The sequence below is a fragment of the Aythya fuligula genome, chromosome 2 (genome assembly GCF_009819795.1).
Source record: "Aythya fuligula isolate bAytFul2 chromosome 2, bAytFul2.pri, whole genome shotgun sequence".
Classification (NCBI taxonomy): Eukaryota; Metazoa; Chordata; class Aves; order Anseriformes; family Anatidae; genus Aythya; species Aythya fuligula.
This window is the reverse complement of record NC_045560.1, coordinates 2,996,695-3,013,723: the sequence shown is the minus strand read 5'-3', so window position 1 is coordinate 3,013,723 and position 17,029 is coordinate 2,996,695. Positions and strand designations below refer to the sequence as shown.

The following is a 17,029-nucleotide window of genomic DNA, read 5'->3' as shown; positions in this document are numbered from 1 at the left end:
GGGAAAAGGAGATATATAGGAAGATGCAAGTCTTTCAAAGGACACTTAATCACACAAGTCACTTCAAGTGGGCAAGAGCAGAACAAATCCATGCTTTTGCTGATGCTCTTCTTTCCAGCTCTGTGTCGTCGGCTAGTTAAAAAGCCACTGTCTCCTACAGGATGCATCATTGTGGCATAACTTGTGTGACTGCCAGATGTACCTCGGGATAGCCCAGAAGTCATTAGACCTATTCTATCCAACCAGTTTTAGCCTTTATTTTTTATTTTTTATTCTTTTAATATCAAAAAGTAGACTTCTCTCATGTCTGCAACCTCAGAGGAAGTAGGCTCAAATCTGTTTCTCCACTTGGAGCCCAGCAAAGGGTTTTGCCCACTTTATTTGCACGTGTGGACATCGTAGACTCGTATGCACTCCTGGCAGCGGACATAGCAGCACCAGTGAAAGATACAGTGGCACTTCTCTTTCCGTTTCTCAGTCCTCGTGTTGTGCCCGCGGCCGCAGCACAAAAGGTCGCAACCGTCAATCCCGTGGGAAGTGACATTACAGATCCTGTCACGGGTCCCGAAGGAACCTGTCTCAGGGTTGGGCTCACAAAAGTTTGGAGAGTTCTCGTAGTAAACCAGGTCCTTCTCAGTTGGAGCCTTGAAGAAGTTGTATTTGGGCCTGAGGGTCTCGACCCAGCCACGGGATTCCCGGTGTTTTTCCACCACCATTTCAGATGCACTATCGTACTTGTCCTTGAGGTAGTCACCGATGACCCTGAAGTCTGGCTGAGACCACCAGCAGGTCTTCACTTCGCAGCTGCCTGAGAGGCCGTGACATTTGCACTTCAGATGCATGAGCTCAATGATAGACTGGAAAAGAGAAGGAGAGGAAAGGCAAAGAAGAGGGAAGACGTTAGACTGTAATCAAAACACAAATCATTTTGCTATTTAGCCAGGATTTCCTAAAGAACTAGAGTGTTTTCATAGGTATATTTGCACACTTGTGAACACGAACCACCTTATCCTTCAGTCAATGCACTGCACAGATACTGGGGTCTGAGGCAAATAAAAGTTTCACAACTTTATTATTTTCAGTAGCTATCTCTGATTCCCACCCCAACTTTAAGCATCTATTGAGTGCTTTCACTAGGGGCTGAAGTGATCTGTACACTCTAACTTTTATCTTATCAATGTTCATGTGTGAGTATTGCAGTATTGTCACCTAAGAATACAATTCAGATGCATCTAGGCAGAAAAGCAAAGAACACAGAAACCTACTAAAACAAATATTTTCATAAGTGGAGTATATAGCTATTCCACTGGAAATTAAATAAATGATAGATGGCCTGATCATCCAGCCCAGAGTTCCATCTTTTATGTATGTTTGCATGTTTACTTAAGCAAACAAGGTTCTAGCCTCTAGGCTATGTTCAGAAACCTGAAAAGTAATTTATTTTTAAGCCAAACGCACGATGTTTTTAAAAACATTTCAAAGAAAAATTAGGAGCCCGACTTCTGATTTTGAAAGGCTCAGACTTCAACATAAAGAACTGTGCTAGAGTAGATGGAAAGGTGATTGTTGAGCTTAGAGGTTTGCTGTGTGCTCTCACCACTCATGAAATTATTCTAAAGGTTTTTAGAGGTGTTGCCCTCCAGTATTCTGAGGTGGGAGACAAGCCTTATGCAACTTACTTGATAATCTGCATTTTCAGGCTGATCAGCAAATTTCTGGGTACGTGAACAGACTAGTGCCAGCCTGAGTCCAAAAGATTTGCCATGAATCAGCACCTTGATGTTCACCAGGTGCTTTCCTGTGTTATTTACGGAGTATCACACGCCGCAAAGGAGGTTGTAATTAGTGATGAGAGAGAACCACAAAATGTATGGTTCATATAATCATGCTGAACTTAATCAAAGCTTCTGGCCTGGTGGTAGGGTTTGAGTTCATAACATGAAACATTGCCTATGGCTCAGGTTTAGCTGGAAACACTTGAGCATGGAGGCCTGGAACAGCTACCCCATGAGTGCTGGCATGGTGAGAATGACAAATATTATGCTTTACAAAACAAAGGATTTCAGATGGGACATTTGCTCCCTACTTTTTGAAATTTGTAAAACATCCAAGAATAACTCAATGTCAACTCTCTCTAGGCCTGAGATCACACGGATGTTTGTTCACAGCTCTTTTTTTTTTTTTCCAAGGACTCTCACTTTAAGGGAAATCCCTCCTTTCCACAGCTTCTCCACAGTCCTCTTTATCTCATTAGCTCTTCCAGTAACTACCACCAGCCATGCACCTTGAGGTACCTGGAATAATTTGGGCCAGTGCTTGAGGAAACCACATTATTTTTTATATTCTTCCTCACTGTGGACAATTTTTGTTTGTGGTGGTATCTTATTTTGAAAGATTGTACTCCCTGTTTCAGACCAGCTGTCCTGTGGTGTGAGGTGGGGTAACTCCACAGGGGTTTGGCCACCTGAGGAGCTCCCAGCAAAGTCCTAGTAAGGACAGAGGTTTCCTAGCCCTGTGCAATTGTGCTTGATTTGCTATATCTCATGGTACAGTTATGTGTTCTCCTAGGCATGTGTAAGGTCTGCTCTTGAGGGAACAAGACCACATTAACCTCTTTTGATTGCGGTGAGGTATCTTTTCTTCCACTGAAGGATGAACTAATTCAAATTTATTGCATGAGGAAAAAAAGCTGTTATCTTACAGGTGCTGTGGAATGGTCTCCATTAGCAGGAGCTTTGCGATTTAATTTCACAAATTGTTTCCCATAGATTAAGTTCTTCGGGCATTTATAGGGTATTCTTGAGATGAAAAAGAGAATGCCCTGTTATTGGGATTTTCCCACCTTACAAAGAAAATTCACTATTTGTGAGTCAATCATTGTGAGGAGGGCAAGACTTAGTACTTTCAGTTCCCTTATATAGTTTTTCAGTGTCTGTCTGAAGTGAAAACACACTAGTTGGCTTTGTGGTATGGTCAATGTTTAATCAGGAGGCACCAGAGTCACATTCTCATTAATTTTCTTTAAATACTCTCTGGGAAAGAGTGTTGAGAAGAAGGGTGGTGGGAAATGCTTTCCTGTTCTTCCTCACTTTTATAGGTCCATAGTATAAAGCAAGGGGTCTGCAATTGTACATTTGGGTACAGAAATCTCACTTCAGGAAGCAAAGTCCTTTCACAGGTTGGCCTGGATGCACATCTCCTGCCTGACAGTTGCACTCAGACTTGGATTCATTTCCTAAACTCAAGAATCTAATGCCATTTGTGAGCTCCGTGGGTGTCCAAGGCATCAGATCAAAGGGGGCAGAAGACCTGCAGACCCACAGTCTTTCCCAGTAGCTACCCACAGACAAGCTGGATGCTTCAGAATAACTTTCTCAGGTTATACTTAAATGTCTTCACTTAAACAGCTGAATCTTTCCCATAAACTGTGGTCCATTTCTCTTAACTTCAGATGCGTACAGTACAGACATCTCAGAGCTCTCCTGCCTGAAGCCAGGGGAGGGAGACAGGCATCATTCAGCTGAGCTATTTCAAATGTCTACTTTCAACTGAGATGAAATTCCTCCCTATCACTGCCTGTTTTCATCCATTCACTACAGAGACATCTGTACAACAAACTCCAAGGCAGGTATTTACTCTGAGTGGGTGAATTTACTTTTAGCTTCCACAGACCAGGCATAGAGAACCATTGACCACCTCTCTGAAAGAACTTTTGTGGGCCTCATATCATCACTTCATAATGTAAACCAACCCAGATTTAGGTGTGATTATTGCCTCAATTCCCTCTGGATGTTTGCTGCAGGTTTCTAATGTGGCAGGTAAGAAATCAGTAAAGGAGATCAAGAAAGTGAAAATAAATGTCCTTACGGTCCTTCCAGCTTCGTTGTTGTGCCTGTTCATGGCTGACCGAGCATCTGGTCTGTTCTCCCGGGCATCAGCAAACTCCCGAGATACCATGCTCCCAAACTCCACGTCCTCGCTGCAGCCTCCCCATTTCCAGCCTTCCCCTGGAGAGCCTTTGTGGCGAGTGTCACAGCCGCAGATGGTGGCTGAGCCCTCGGCGCAGGATCTGGTCACTGCAAAAGCCACTCCAGCAGAGGCAATGGCATGGACAAAGGCTGATTCCCTGGTAGCTGTGAGAGACAGAAATCAAGGAATAGTGGTCAATGAAAGGGCTATGTGTGGCTGTGACCAGAGTTGTGAACACCTTCTCTCGAGGGCATAGCAGAAGACCAGGAAACTCTCCTCTGTGGTCTAAAGACATGGCTTTATGGAAATGAGCTCCTGTGCAGAGAGGACCAGGCTTGATGCAAGCTCACTGAGGTCAAACAATGCATTTTTGACTAAGATCTTAGGATGGGGCCATGGAAGACAAAAAGCAGTGCAAAAACGAGCTTCACAGGGCATACAAACTATATTATACAGCCATTATGCAGTCCTTTGCTGGCAATGCACCAAGTAGCCATACACAAAGCTGCAATGTTGGCTTTAGATGTGTAGAAGCTGGGCCATGAATGCAGATCTGTGCTTAATGCCAGCCGTCACCCTTCATGGTGGGACCAGCACCCACTGACTGGGAGAGCTGCTGATGGCTGGAAGGCGGAAAAATATCAGGGTGCTTTGATACTTCTCTATCCTGACTGTTATGTAAACTAAATACTGTCCCCACACTCCACCTTCTTTTTCCTAGCCTTGCAAGCTCACCTTGGGACAATGTTCAAAATATAGCAACTTGCATCCACCAAAAGCTTGGTTCACTTGCCTAATGAAGGCTCCTGTTAAGGGGACTGAGAATGAGCTTTCCTTTTCTGCCTATTGCTGCAGATGTGGGATGGGATCAGCCAAAAGATTTCATAGTTAGGGACTGATGAGCCTTGGTCTCTGTAGATACCTTCCTTCACAGACTTTTGTCATAGCTAGAGCTGGGAGGAGGAGGGCAGCTCAGTGTTAGTATGGCTTTCCTGGTTTCCAGTGCTTTTTCCACAATGTGCTGAAATGAAAACCAATCAAAGTGCTTTGAAAAAGGGGAATATACCAAATTATCACTTTTTTTTTTTTTTTTTTTTTCCTTCCAATTTTCCTCTCATTCTTTCTCTTCACTCACTTGAAAATGACCTTGGAGTTCAACACTACACCTCAAAAAACACCACTGCGACGTTTTTTGGCTTCAGCAAAATGACATTTTTATCATGAAAATGGCTAGTCTCAAATCCTTGAGTCTGAGACAGTTCTAAAGTGGCAACTTTTCTGATAACTTGCCTCCCTTAACCTCATACGCCTTTACCCACAAGAGCTATAGGACTTGCCTATAGACCAGGTAGCCAAGAAAGAGTGCTGCCTGATGCCTTTTGAATGATTAGGATAGTACAGCAAATGGACCCAAGAAGGCAGGTTAAGTTTTCAGCTGATGCAGCTTCACCAACTTCCACTGAGCTTTGCATCATCTTACGAGGTACCTCCATAAATCCTTTAAAACCTTCATTGGACCACATTTTGCTGATCTGAGCTTTCCCTGGGCATTTTGGCTTAATATTTACCTTCTGGATGCTTCCAGGTTTTACTAACACATGGACGGACAATTTAATATGCCAAGCCCCAAATCCAACATGTTCTTGGGGGGAAATCAAAACTGCATGCTTGCAGAGAAGTCTCGGCTGGATTGAAGGCTTAAGCAAGACCTTTTGCAGTGCTTCTTTGCTTTGGGAAGACTACCAAACACAACAATATGCAAATCAAATAATGTGCATGAACTTACAAGCCGAAGGTATGAGCAATGTCCTGGAACACGATGTCAGTGCGCACCGTGAGGTTAGTAAGTCACTGAGGGCTGGAACCAAAAAAAGGAAAGCGCAGGAACCCTCAGTTCCACAGTGTGATTTTGAAAAATCCTTGTTCAGCATCTGTCCAGCCTGGAGGATCTCAGCTACCCACAGCTGTGACCGTACAGCTCCTGAGCTGTGTGAAAGCTTGGCTTTTGAGCATGAGTAGGTGAGTCCAGTTCTAACTGGACTGGGGATTTGGCTTCTTGCCCTTGCTAAAGCCCAGATGGGATCCTGAAACCAGAACCCTGGAGTGGGGCTTCGATATGGTGTCTCTGATGGCCAGTGCCTGTGCTGGCCAAAGCCAAAGGCAAAGGCTTCTCATAACATCCAGTCAAATAAGCTGGTGGGATGAATCCCATCACTGTCTGGCAGAGATGGAGGATACGGTGACCAGGGAACAGCTGAAACACCTACTTTCTCCAGCTGTGGCCTAGCTCATCTTGAAAGGTTTTGATACCAGGAGAGGAAGATGATGATTCTTCATCTTCACCTGATAGCTGTGGTGGCTAAAGCACATTGTTTGTGCAGGTTACCTCTCATGGCTCGGGAATCGCCCTTTTTCCTCTGCTCTGTGGCAGAGGCCTGATCCAGGCCTTTGGCTACTTGGGAAGGAGCTCCAGGCACTGAATTGGTGTCTGTGAATGCTGTGGAGATCCCACTGGCCACATGGCCTCACCATGCTAGAACTTAAAAGAAAGCAGCTGCAGCCACAGTGTTGGTACAGAAAGCCTTGTTCTGTGTGGGTTGAGAGGGGTGGCCTTGGGTTAGGAGCCCACAAGTGCTGGATTCTACCCAGGCTTCAGCAGCAACTATGGTCTAAGAAGGGAGCAATGCAGAGAGTCTGCAGTACTTCTGCATTTACCAGGACTTGGGCATGGCTGAACATGGGGTTACAGGAGCACAGCTTTGGTTGTAGGTACCCAGTTCTGCCCAAATCCTAGGTCTGTTACCTCAGCTCTCCAGTGGTGCTGGCCCTTTCTGAAAGCCTTCAGCTCCAGGAGGGTATTGATAGGATTTGCCTTAAGAAGCGCTGACTATACTTGTCTCTCCTCTTCCCAGAAAGAGCCCAATGCCTTTTACAGCCTGTATATGCGGTAATCACTCCCCTGCTTTTGAAATGCAGCCACCCCTGGGGTGGAGTGCAGCCACCACTTAACAGCACACAACAGGAAGCAAATAGCATTGTATCTGATCGTAACTACCTGGGGAATGTAGGCAGGCAGAGCAAAGCTGAAATCTGGCCCCGGGCACTGGGGTTAGGAGTTTGTCTCTTGAGAAAGTTGCAGCCGATCTCTTAATGACTGCATGAAATTAGGGCACTGGGTTTACTTCTCCTACCCCTAACTTAAGGGAGCGAGTTCAATATTGACGCAGATGGAGGAGCGCCATCGCGTGAATCACGTCCTGCCACCTACCAAGTTATGGGACAGTCCTTCCATTACTAAGCAGACCTGACCCTGTTGAGCTCTGGAGAGCTCCCCAGGTTGTAGCCGGAGGCGGTGTGGCTGCAGGAATGGAGAAGGAGTGTATAGAGATACAGATAAGCAGAAGGAAAGCATGCACTTGTAATGGAAATGAGGGGTTATTAAGGTGCCATATAAAAATGCAAGAGACTTAGCAAAGATAACAGGAAAGTGCAGTATATTTGTCAGGTCGCCTCATTCCTCTCTGGGTGGTTCTGGTAGCAGGAGACAAGCAGCTCGTTATGACTTGAAGAGAGCTTCTGGAAAGTCATCTGGCAAAAGAAGGTTAATAGGGACTAATACCTGATGGGGCTGTTGATTTAAGAGTATTTTAACCACTTTGTTTTCAGTGCAGCACAAGGTCACCAAAGCTCTGGCTTCAGCTTGTTTAATTCCTGCCTGCTCTCGAGTTTCCCTGGAGGGCTTACAGGCTTGGATGGTTCTAAGGTACCCTGCTTTGGACCCTTTTAGACTGGGTAGCCTATTGGGAAAAAGAGTGCTGAAGCTTACAGAGGGCCTTGTGGGATGCTTTGCATGTACCCCTACAAAGAGACCTCTCCAAATCACTGGACACTTCTGCAAATTTCTTCCTAAGAAGCCCAGTCTATGAGGCTGAGAGTGAATCGTCCACGCAGAACACCTCTGACTGCCTTCTGTCAGGTTGCAGAAAGAAATGGTTGGGCAGTTTCATCATGAGAATTCAGAGGTCTGAGTATGAGGTGACCTAAGATTTGATTTCCTGCTTTCACACAACTTTCTTACATGACTTAGTCAGTCTGTGCTTCTGCTTCCTTATCCATACACCTGAGGACAATCCTGCTTATCTCCCCAGAGGCCTGCAATGCTAAATTCAGTGATGTCTTCAGAATTGTGGGCAGAAGGTGTTGGAGCCAAACAAAGGGTCATCAAGATGTGGAGTGAGGAAGGCAAATGAATAACCACATAAATATTTGGACTGTCTATTATATGAAACCCGGTCTTGTATGTTCTGCTGCCCAGACAGTGACTTATTTTTCCTGAACCTTTCTTTCAATGACTAAATGATTAACCCCAGGTCAGGCGGATATCCCAGATATAAGGCAGGAAAGACAGTGATGAAGCAGAAGGTTGAATACAATGGTTCATTTTGTCAAAGAAATCTACAGTCCATTGTTACCACCTTTGTACCATAACACAGAGCCATGTTCTCCCTACTGTTGACACCCTAAATCTTTCCTTCCTCTCTGCACTGTTGTCTGGTGGTAACAGCAAGCTCCTGGGAGAGGGCAACACAACCACTGTCAGATGTGTTAGGAGCTAAAGTTGCAAGTTCTGTGTCCTTGATCACAGCTTGAGGAGCTAGGACAGTTCTAAGACAGGGGGCACTGCTGTTTCTGTTGAGTTCTCTTTACCAGAAAGCAGTGAGATCTCTGTGATCTTAGAAAGAAAGACAAGAAAGGAAGGTGTCTTGCTTGAGGTGGTTCTGGGCTGCACATCTTGCAGGGAAGGAAGCAGACCTCTGCAGCTTGGAGAACAGGTAGCCAAGCACTAGGAATGGACCCTGCTCCAAGGGATTCCCACTCAGCACCCCACTTTTCTGGATGGACTTCCTGAAGGTGTGGAAGCTCCTTAGCACAGGGAACCTTCATGTCTCCAGAACAGCTACTCACTGTGCTCTGGGGAGCTAAACCTCCCATGCCAGCAGCCCTCTACTCCCCTCCTGGGACCTAGTCACCATCCCTTTTAAAATATAGCCCTTGGAGTGAAACACTGACCTGGTGCCTTTTTGGGCTGAATGATCTATAAACAGCATGAAAAAGAATAGAATTGTCACAGATTGCCACTGGAAATGTATGACAGTGAAGGAAAGAGCCTCTAAATCTGAGACACTCCTCCCAGCGATCATCGCATCTCTGCTCTTGAACAGAGGATCCTTTCCCTAGGCCCCCACTAGAAGAGGATCTGCAGTGGTGTGGCTGCAAACCTTGAAGTTATGACATCATAGACTTAAGTGATCTTGGAAGAGTCCTTTAGTAAGCAGGGTAACATGGAGAAAATGTGTGATCTGCTCTACTGACTGCAGGGAGGAAGCATGCTGCTTTCTCTTTGCTTTGTTTTTCAAAGCTAAAAGAGAAGAGAAAGCTACATGTTGTGTCAGCTATTTTAGACATCCAGGCAACCTGTTTCAGAAACCCATCTCTGAGGGGTGGAAAGTGTAAAGTCTTTCCAACATTTGTCTGGTAGGGCATGCACCCAGGGAGTGTGAGAAAGGGTTTATATTCCCTCCTTGGCCTGAGGGGATACAAACCCACAGCTCTCATGCTAGGATTTGCACAACAGTTGACACTACATTGACTCTGGATTAAAAAATTAATCTAAATAAGAGACTAGTGCTTCTGGTGTTTGGAGTCAGCACAGCCCCACCTCTTATGCTGGGAGCCTGTGCTAATGACTCCATCTCATTACTGTGGCTGGGGGTCCTTCTTACAGGTTAGACATCATGGGGACTACAAGGGAGGAAAGAATTGTCCAACGGAGGAAGACAGTGATGAATTTGTGAAGTGAGCTTTGAGAGATTTGAAGCCCAGTATTTGTCTCAAGCTAAGGTGGATTTTGTTTGGCTGTGGTAGCAAGAGGACTGTCCAACTGTTATCAGTACACCATGGGTTCCTTCTCAAATCCATCAAGACAGCAACCTTACCTAGAGGTGGGAGAAGAGCTGTACCATTCCCTTGTGGGGAGAGTCACCCATAAACACCTCCATGGTAAAAGCTAAACCAAAAGGGATTGAATACATGTAAATGGCCTTGTTGTATGACTTTGGATGGAGACAGAGGATGCCAGAAGAGATTAATACCAACGGATGTTTTGAATCCGGATGCAGGAGCTGAAGTACTGATGGAGTAAATGTCACTGCCTATTCCTTGTTTGCAACTACACTGAAGCCAAGGCTGGACAAGGTCTCATCTCTAAATGAGATGAGTGCTTCTCAGAGGTACTTTCAGCCAGATCCTCATCAGATATTAAGAAGAAGGTGACACTTGGGAGAGCTGGGGTTTCTTTAGGTTCACATCAACAAATACAGAAATGCAGCTACCTTCTGAACAGCAGAATTGAAATCCAATAGGACTGGTGAACTCACAAGAGCTGCAAAAACAGATGATATTGGCTTATACCAACAGTAATGCCCTGCTTGCCCTGAAATCTCTGTGCAGAACAGGCAAGACCACCTGCAGCAATGCAGCCTTTCTTGCCCCATGTACCAGGAGAAAATTCTCCAGTCCTCTCAACCCAGCCAGCCTCTGTGCAAAACCTGCTAACCAGCAGGTCCCTCCAAGCCAAGAACCGAGGGTTCAGGACATGGGGATGATGTCCCCCACCTTCTGATGTTCTCTTTGCACTAGACCAATCCCTTCCTCAAAGTCTGATAAGGAGGGATGTGAAGGGTCATATCTCAGATCATAGGACATGTTTTTCCCCAGGGAAAGGAGGAGAAAGGTGAAAAAATGTTTGAAAGTGCTTTTTTTTTTTTTTTTTGTGATGTTGACAAAGAAGCAAATGGTTTGCCAATCAGAACTATTAAATGTTGGCACTGCACCAGGTGAAAGCAGAGAACAGGGAACCCCTTGGCACATGTTGGCTGACAGATCCATCCATGCTGCCTGCTGCCCAAGTGCTGGAGGGGAACAAGCATTGTTCCCATAGTAAAGGAGGAGGAGGAGGATCACAGAGGTGTCACGGCTGCTATGAGCCTGACATTGCTTGTGGGGAAAATACTGGGAACGTTGGAAACAAAATATTGGCTCTCACAGCCTTGGAGGCAGGCGAGCTTCAGTTTCACCACATTCCTCCCGATTGTAGCAATAGAGGATCCTATCTCAGATAAACCAACTGAAAGGATTTTACATAAGTTGGCTGGCTCAGCTTCAAGCTTCCTTTTGCTTTTCTCTGGAGAGTCCCCTGTTTCCAGCATTCATGTCCCCCAAACCAGTCCTGCCAACCTCAATGCATTGATGTCCTGCAACAGATTCTCCAGCCCTGCCACTGAAGTCTCCTCAATTATCCCCTTACTACAGTGAAAGGGGATGCTTTTGCCAAGCTTTCTGCTTGTTTTTCAAGATTCATCTTCCATCCCGAAAGGTGCTGAGGAGCAAGTGAAGGCCTTGGATGTTGGCCTTACCTCAACACAAAGATTAGGGGGGAGATTTAGGTTGGATACTAGCAGAAATTTCTTTACTGTAGGGGTTGTGCACCATTGGAATAGGTTGGTCAGGGAAGTGGTTGAGTCACCAGCCCTGGAGGTCTTCAAGAAATTTATAGATTTAGAACTTAGTACCCTCATTTTGTGGTGAACTTTAGTACTAGGTTGGACAAGATGTTGTTAGACTAGGTTAGACTAGATGATCTTAGAGGTCTTTTCCAACCTTAGAAGTTTTTTCCAACCTGAATGATTCTGATTCTATGATTCTATGATTGAAAAAGCAAGGGGCAAGCCAGGCTTTTTGGAGGGAGAGTGAAGTAGAGCCCATTCCCAAACTCAGCAGCATGTGCTGTATTCATACTGGCTAAACTTATACTGACTATAAAACATTTTTCAAAGTCAAAGCAGTAGGAAGAGATCCTGAGCTTGCTTAGAGCTTTAATTTCTTTACTTGGTGTCCCTCCAAATCTAAGCACCAAATATCCAAGTGCCCTGGTTCTGACTTTTCTTCACATCAGTGCCAGTCAGGAAGGAGGCTGTTTAAGTCCTTGTTGTGACTCTGAGATGGCTCTGGAGGCTTCAAGAAGACTACAGGAAGATCAGAGCCCAGTGACTGCATCACCCGGTGCTGCTACAAATGCTGAACAAAGTCCCTCTCTGGACACGAGCAACTTAGTAACATTTCCTCAGTTTCCCCATTTGCAAAAATGCACAAAATTAATATCTCATGCCACATAATGAAACGCTTAGGGATTGGCTAACTATTGGCTAACACCTCAGACCAGATCTGGAAAACTGTCCATACGAGACAGAGAGTTAAATTTATACCCTACAGCTGTATTGTTGAGTATCCTTTCAGCCTACAATATTACGGAGGAGAAGGGCAAAAGAGAAGATTTTTCTCTTCATCCTGTATGATGCCTAGTTACCCTAGGAATGATGCTCATGCTTGGATCACTCCTCTTGCATAAGGCCTTGCAGGAAAACATCAGTACCTCAACCTGCCAGTGTGCTGAGCTGTGTAGGCCTTCTTATCAGCACTTCATCTGGTCTTATAGCTGCTGCAGGTCTTGGCAGTAGCCCTATGATTTTGCAGAGCAGCCCTGTGTTGCACAGGGAAGATGCATCTAGAGCCATGCAAACCATCATCAGTCTTCTCCAGAAGAGTATGATTGCATGAGATCCCTTGGGCAAGAGCAATCTAAATGACTGCAGATCTAAAGGGATGCAGGAGGTTCACTGAGTCCATTCCCCTACCATTTCTTTGTAGGATCACAGTCTCAGCATAGATTTACAGACTGATTTGAATGGTTTGGAGCCATATGCTTGTAAAACCCAAATACCCGATGCATTTGTAAGGTTTATCTCGGGTCCCTTAGTTGTTAGCAGCATTTCCTAAGTGGGATTCTCTCTGAGTCTAGAGAAGCCTGATTTGCAAAAACCCCAGTCCTTGGGGGCTGCAGGTAATCAAGACCTTCAGGTCTAACCCCAGAATGGGATGAAGGAAATGCAGCTCTCCCACGCCAGTCTTTGGAGCACCCAAGAGTGGAGCAGATTCCACAGCCCATGTTGGGCTGCGTGTGACACCACAGCCTCTGCCCTTCTTCCCAAAAAAACATGCCAACTCCATGCCCAGCTGATTCTGCACTGTTTCTCATCAAAATCCAGCTCCAGGGTTTGTTTGACTTTTTTATCCTTTTAAAAATCAGGCCTCAAAATGCAAAGACTTATGCAAATGCAAAGCATAATAACAAGAAGCTAACCACACTTTTGCATATCTTAAAGGAAAGGTTAGGTTTGGGTCCCATCTGTGTTTTGAACGAAGTTCTGATTGAGTTCTTGTTTCCTCTGAACCAGCAAGCTAGTGTCAACACATCCCTGGGAAGATGAAAGGCCCTAAAAAGACATTTGATCAGATTAGCTGTGATTCAGATCATTGGAGGGAAATTATTAAATGGGCAATTCCTGCCAGGGAACATGAAGGCGATACAGATAAGAGGGAACGCTGGATTGAAGGAGGTCGGATTAACACAGCTTGTAAAATCCTGAAGGCCAAGTTCCCCTAAAACATGTGAACATTTTTTTTTTCTTTTTTTTTTGGCTGATAGTTGCTTATGGCTGCCCTTGCATCCAGCACACCAGGGCTGCAACCTGCAATCCCAAACAGGTAGAGGCAGATCATGGACAGCCTGGGAGCAGGGCCGGTGCGCGCTGCCCGCCTGAGCGGGTTGGGGGCTGGAATGCTCCTGACAATTAGCCGCTGTCAAAATAACCCCAGGTGATCGCAGGTAACCAGACCCCCAAGATAGGCAAATCAGCAGGACAGCCTGGTATCAGTAAGCCATGTCTGATACCTGCAAAGCAAACATCCCCTATCGCTCTCCCTATCGCCCTATCTCTCTGTTGATCTAATCGTTACCGTGTATGTCTCCCTACCTACCCTGCTCAACCCAAGCACGTTTTATCTGTCTTTCTGCTGGCTTGGTCATGTGTGAAACGCCGGGTGGCTGATCCCCCCTAACCTCCTTAAATGCCTTCTTCTGAATATTTCATCTCCGTCTCGAGTCCTGAAACAGTGCGCTCCTCACAGCCCCTCGAATTACCCAGAGCCCTTGTCTCCCCAACGGCCTGATGTCCCTGGAAGGCTTTAGACAAAAGGAAGCTGTGTGCCAATTGGGGGTTATTAGCAGAGATACACCATGCTCATTGTGGCAGGACCGAGTCCTTAATGAAAGGGGAAGGCGGAAAAGGAGCGGGGAAGGACTGGGCTGAAATTCTCTGAGGCGCCTTCCAGGTTAAAGGGTTCACCGGGGTCCCTCCTAGCCTGGAAAAAAAAAAAGGCAAGAAAAAAAGGCGAGCCCCAAAGACCACTATGCAAAACAGCCCCGCTGGTCAAAAGGATATGGGGAAGAAAAAAAAAATAATTGTATTCTGTTATCAGAAGCAACATGGTCCAACAAAAGGATTGCCTTCGCCCACCTGAGAATGGAATGCGAGGCTCCATTTCGCTGCTCTGATCGTATTTGACAGCCCCCCTCGAGACTGCCTGGTTGGTATGGCAAATCGTCCTTATTACCTGCTGGGGTGAATGAATCCCCCTTTGTGCTGGCACTGTCACGCTGCATTAGGTTGACAATGGCCCCAGATATTTTATATGAAATTTGCCCTCACTTGTGATTAGCCAGCACCAACTAAGTCATAGCAACCTAGAACTATGCATTGGCCGGGCCCCGTTGTCGGCCGAAAGGGAAATCCCTATTCAAATGGTTTAATAAAACAATCTAAAGGGCGTGTGAATCGTGAAAAGCATTTTCACTTTTCTCTTTAGCTTAATCTCATGGTCGCTGGGATATTGTGCTCCGAGCAGACCCCAGCAGGGTGTGGGCTAAGGTCCCCCATCAACTTCTTTTACAGCCTCCTTTTCTGCGAGTTAATGATATACCGGTGTGATTGCCTCCCGCAGCAAGAAGAAACACGCATTTGATGAAAAGGATGGACCTCCTAACACATCCTAAATGGCAACAATTTCTCATCCAAAGGTCACAGGTCATAACCTGGATTTTGAATCACCACCCAGATCTTTTTCAAAGCCTCGCTAAAGCTGGGGGATTCTGCAAGGCTGTTTTACACACAGACACACACACACAGACACCGAGTTATCTCTGGAGCTTCCCGCTCTGCTTGAGGCTTGAGCTTAGTGTTTGGGAACAATTGGATTTTCCCATTTTTTTTGCCTACAGTTTGCTGTTTTTCAAGTCCTCTCAACCCTGGATTGCAACACAGGGAAAAGTATGGGAAAGGGATGGGCGATGCAAGGTGCTTCTGAAGCAGCGCTGAGCTGCACCCAGAGCTTGAGCAGCACCTGGGGTGCAAGCAAGAGGAGGGGAAAAGAGAAGTGTAGGGTCCCTGTTTGTGTTTCTGCTTCTCTTTCTTACCCTGGCTGGGGAGCAGACGAAGGCACGGGGTCTCTGCGAGGCTGGGTGAGAGCTGTGTGCTCCTCTTAGCATTCACCTAAACAGAGGAACGCGTTGCGTCTGTGGAATGAGGCTGGAAATCCCCAGGGAAACAAGCTCCCTCATGAACCTCCCACAGCCCAGCGTCTAAGCCTAGAGCTTAGGGATGCATGGAAACAAAAAGCAAAGGGAAAAACTGCACAGGAACTCATTTTTCCCCCCTTTTTTCTTTCCTCTATTTCCCCCCATCCCACCACGAAGCCTGGGGCTGGAGGGGGATCCTCTGTTGGGCTACATTCTCCCTTGATTTTTCCCACCAGCACTCAGCAAGAAAAGAGGGGCTGCAGGGATCATGCAAAATGAGAGCAGCCCATGCTCTCACCAGGGTCCCTTTTGGCTTTGGAAATCCACATTAGTCTCTCCCAGAAGGTGTTCACACCAGCTGTGGTATGTTTCCACTGCAGCTTTCCACCTAATTGTAAGCTATCTGGGGCAAGGAGTGATTTTGTTATTATGTGCTTGTACAGTATTTAGCACAATGGGGCCCTGATCTCTGCTTGGGGCCTCAGAGTCTACTGTAATACAAATAATTAACCATAATAGAGCTGGGCAAATATCTTAATAAAACCATGGAATCAATTTGAGGCAATTAAGCAATTTTTTTGGCTTGCAGAAGTTTTTGCTTTGCAGGCTCAATTTGGAGAAGGGAGGGAGTTTGGGTGCTGGTGGAACTGCAGGGGAGCTGTTCACCCCCCAGCAGGCTTTGGCAATCTCTCTCTCTCTCTTTTTTTTTTTTTTTTTGTGGGTTTCAGTTTCACCCTGTTGGGGAGGCAGAAATGTTTTGTGCAGCTCCAAGAGCACAACAAAAGCTGCTTTATAAATAGCTCATGAGAGGAAGCATGGTTTGGAGGCTGGATCTGTGGTTCCTGAGGAATAAGGGTCTCAGTTTTAAAAAACATGATTTCAGAGCAGCTCATGTGCCCTGCCCCTGCCTCAGTTGCCCACCTGTGGAATGGAGAGCAATCATCCTCTTCCTGCTCTCTAATCCCAAGCACTCGAGGACTCAGCTAGCTGTTGAAGCAATGGGGCTGCACATCTATTTAGACAGAGAGGAATAAGAAAATTGCAAAGCCCGGGACACAGACTGGATGATTTACAAGCAATTATAAGCCAGGAGATAAGCTCTGGATGACAGATATTCTGATTATAGTTGAAACTCTTGTACAATTTGCAAGCGGAAAAGGGAGCTAAATATATTGAACACTTGTCTAAAGTAGTATTCAGTTCTGTACTTGTCCATCACAGGGGAGTGCATGTGAGGACATTACAGCATGGAGCACATCTTCTAAGGGTGTGCAAATGAACAAATCCAGCAGTTTACCCAGCCAGAGCAGTAACTTCAAGAACAGAACTACACCACCCTTTTCTGAAGGAAATAGCTGTGCTCCTCCATGAACACATCTGCTGGCCAACAGTATGCAGACCTTGAACTTTGTCCCCACAGATCTTATGGCAATACACCGCTGTGCTATGGCAGTTTGGCTAAGAAAAGTCTGTGAAATATGGTCATAGAATTCTAGAATCAGAGAAACATTTAGTTTGGAAAAGACT

At 45.8% G+C, this 17,029-nt stretch overlaps 1 protein-coding gene across 1 annotated transcript in view; it reads right to left on the bottom strand.

The window, feature by feature from the left end:
- Positions 1–377: 377 nt before the first annotated feature.
- WNT3A (Wnt family member 3A) overlaps positions 378–17,029 on the bottom strand; it is an 85,544-nt gene continuing 68,892 nt past the window's right edge. Inside the window, exons 3-4 of the mRNA XM_032182544.1 lie at positions 3,868–4,133; positions 378–857 (exon numbers count right to left, since the gene is read on the bottom strand). Of these exons, the coding sequence (XP_032038435.1) occupies positions 378–857; positions 3,868–4,133 (746 nt within the window). The remainder of the gene's footprint in view (positions 858–3,867; positions 4,134–17,029) is intronic.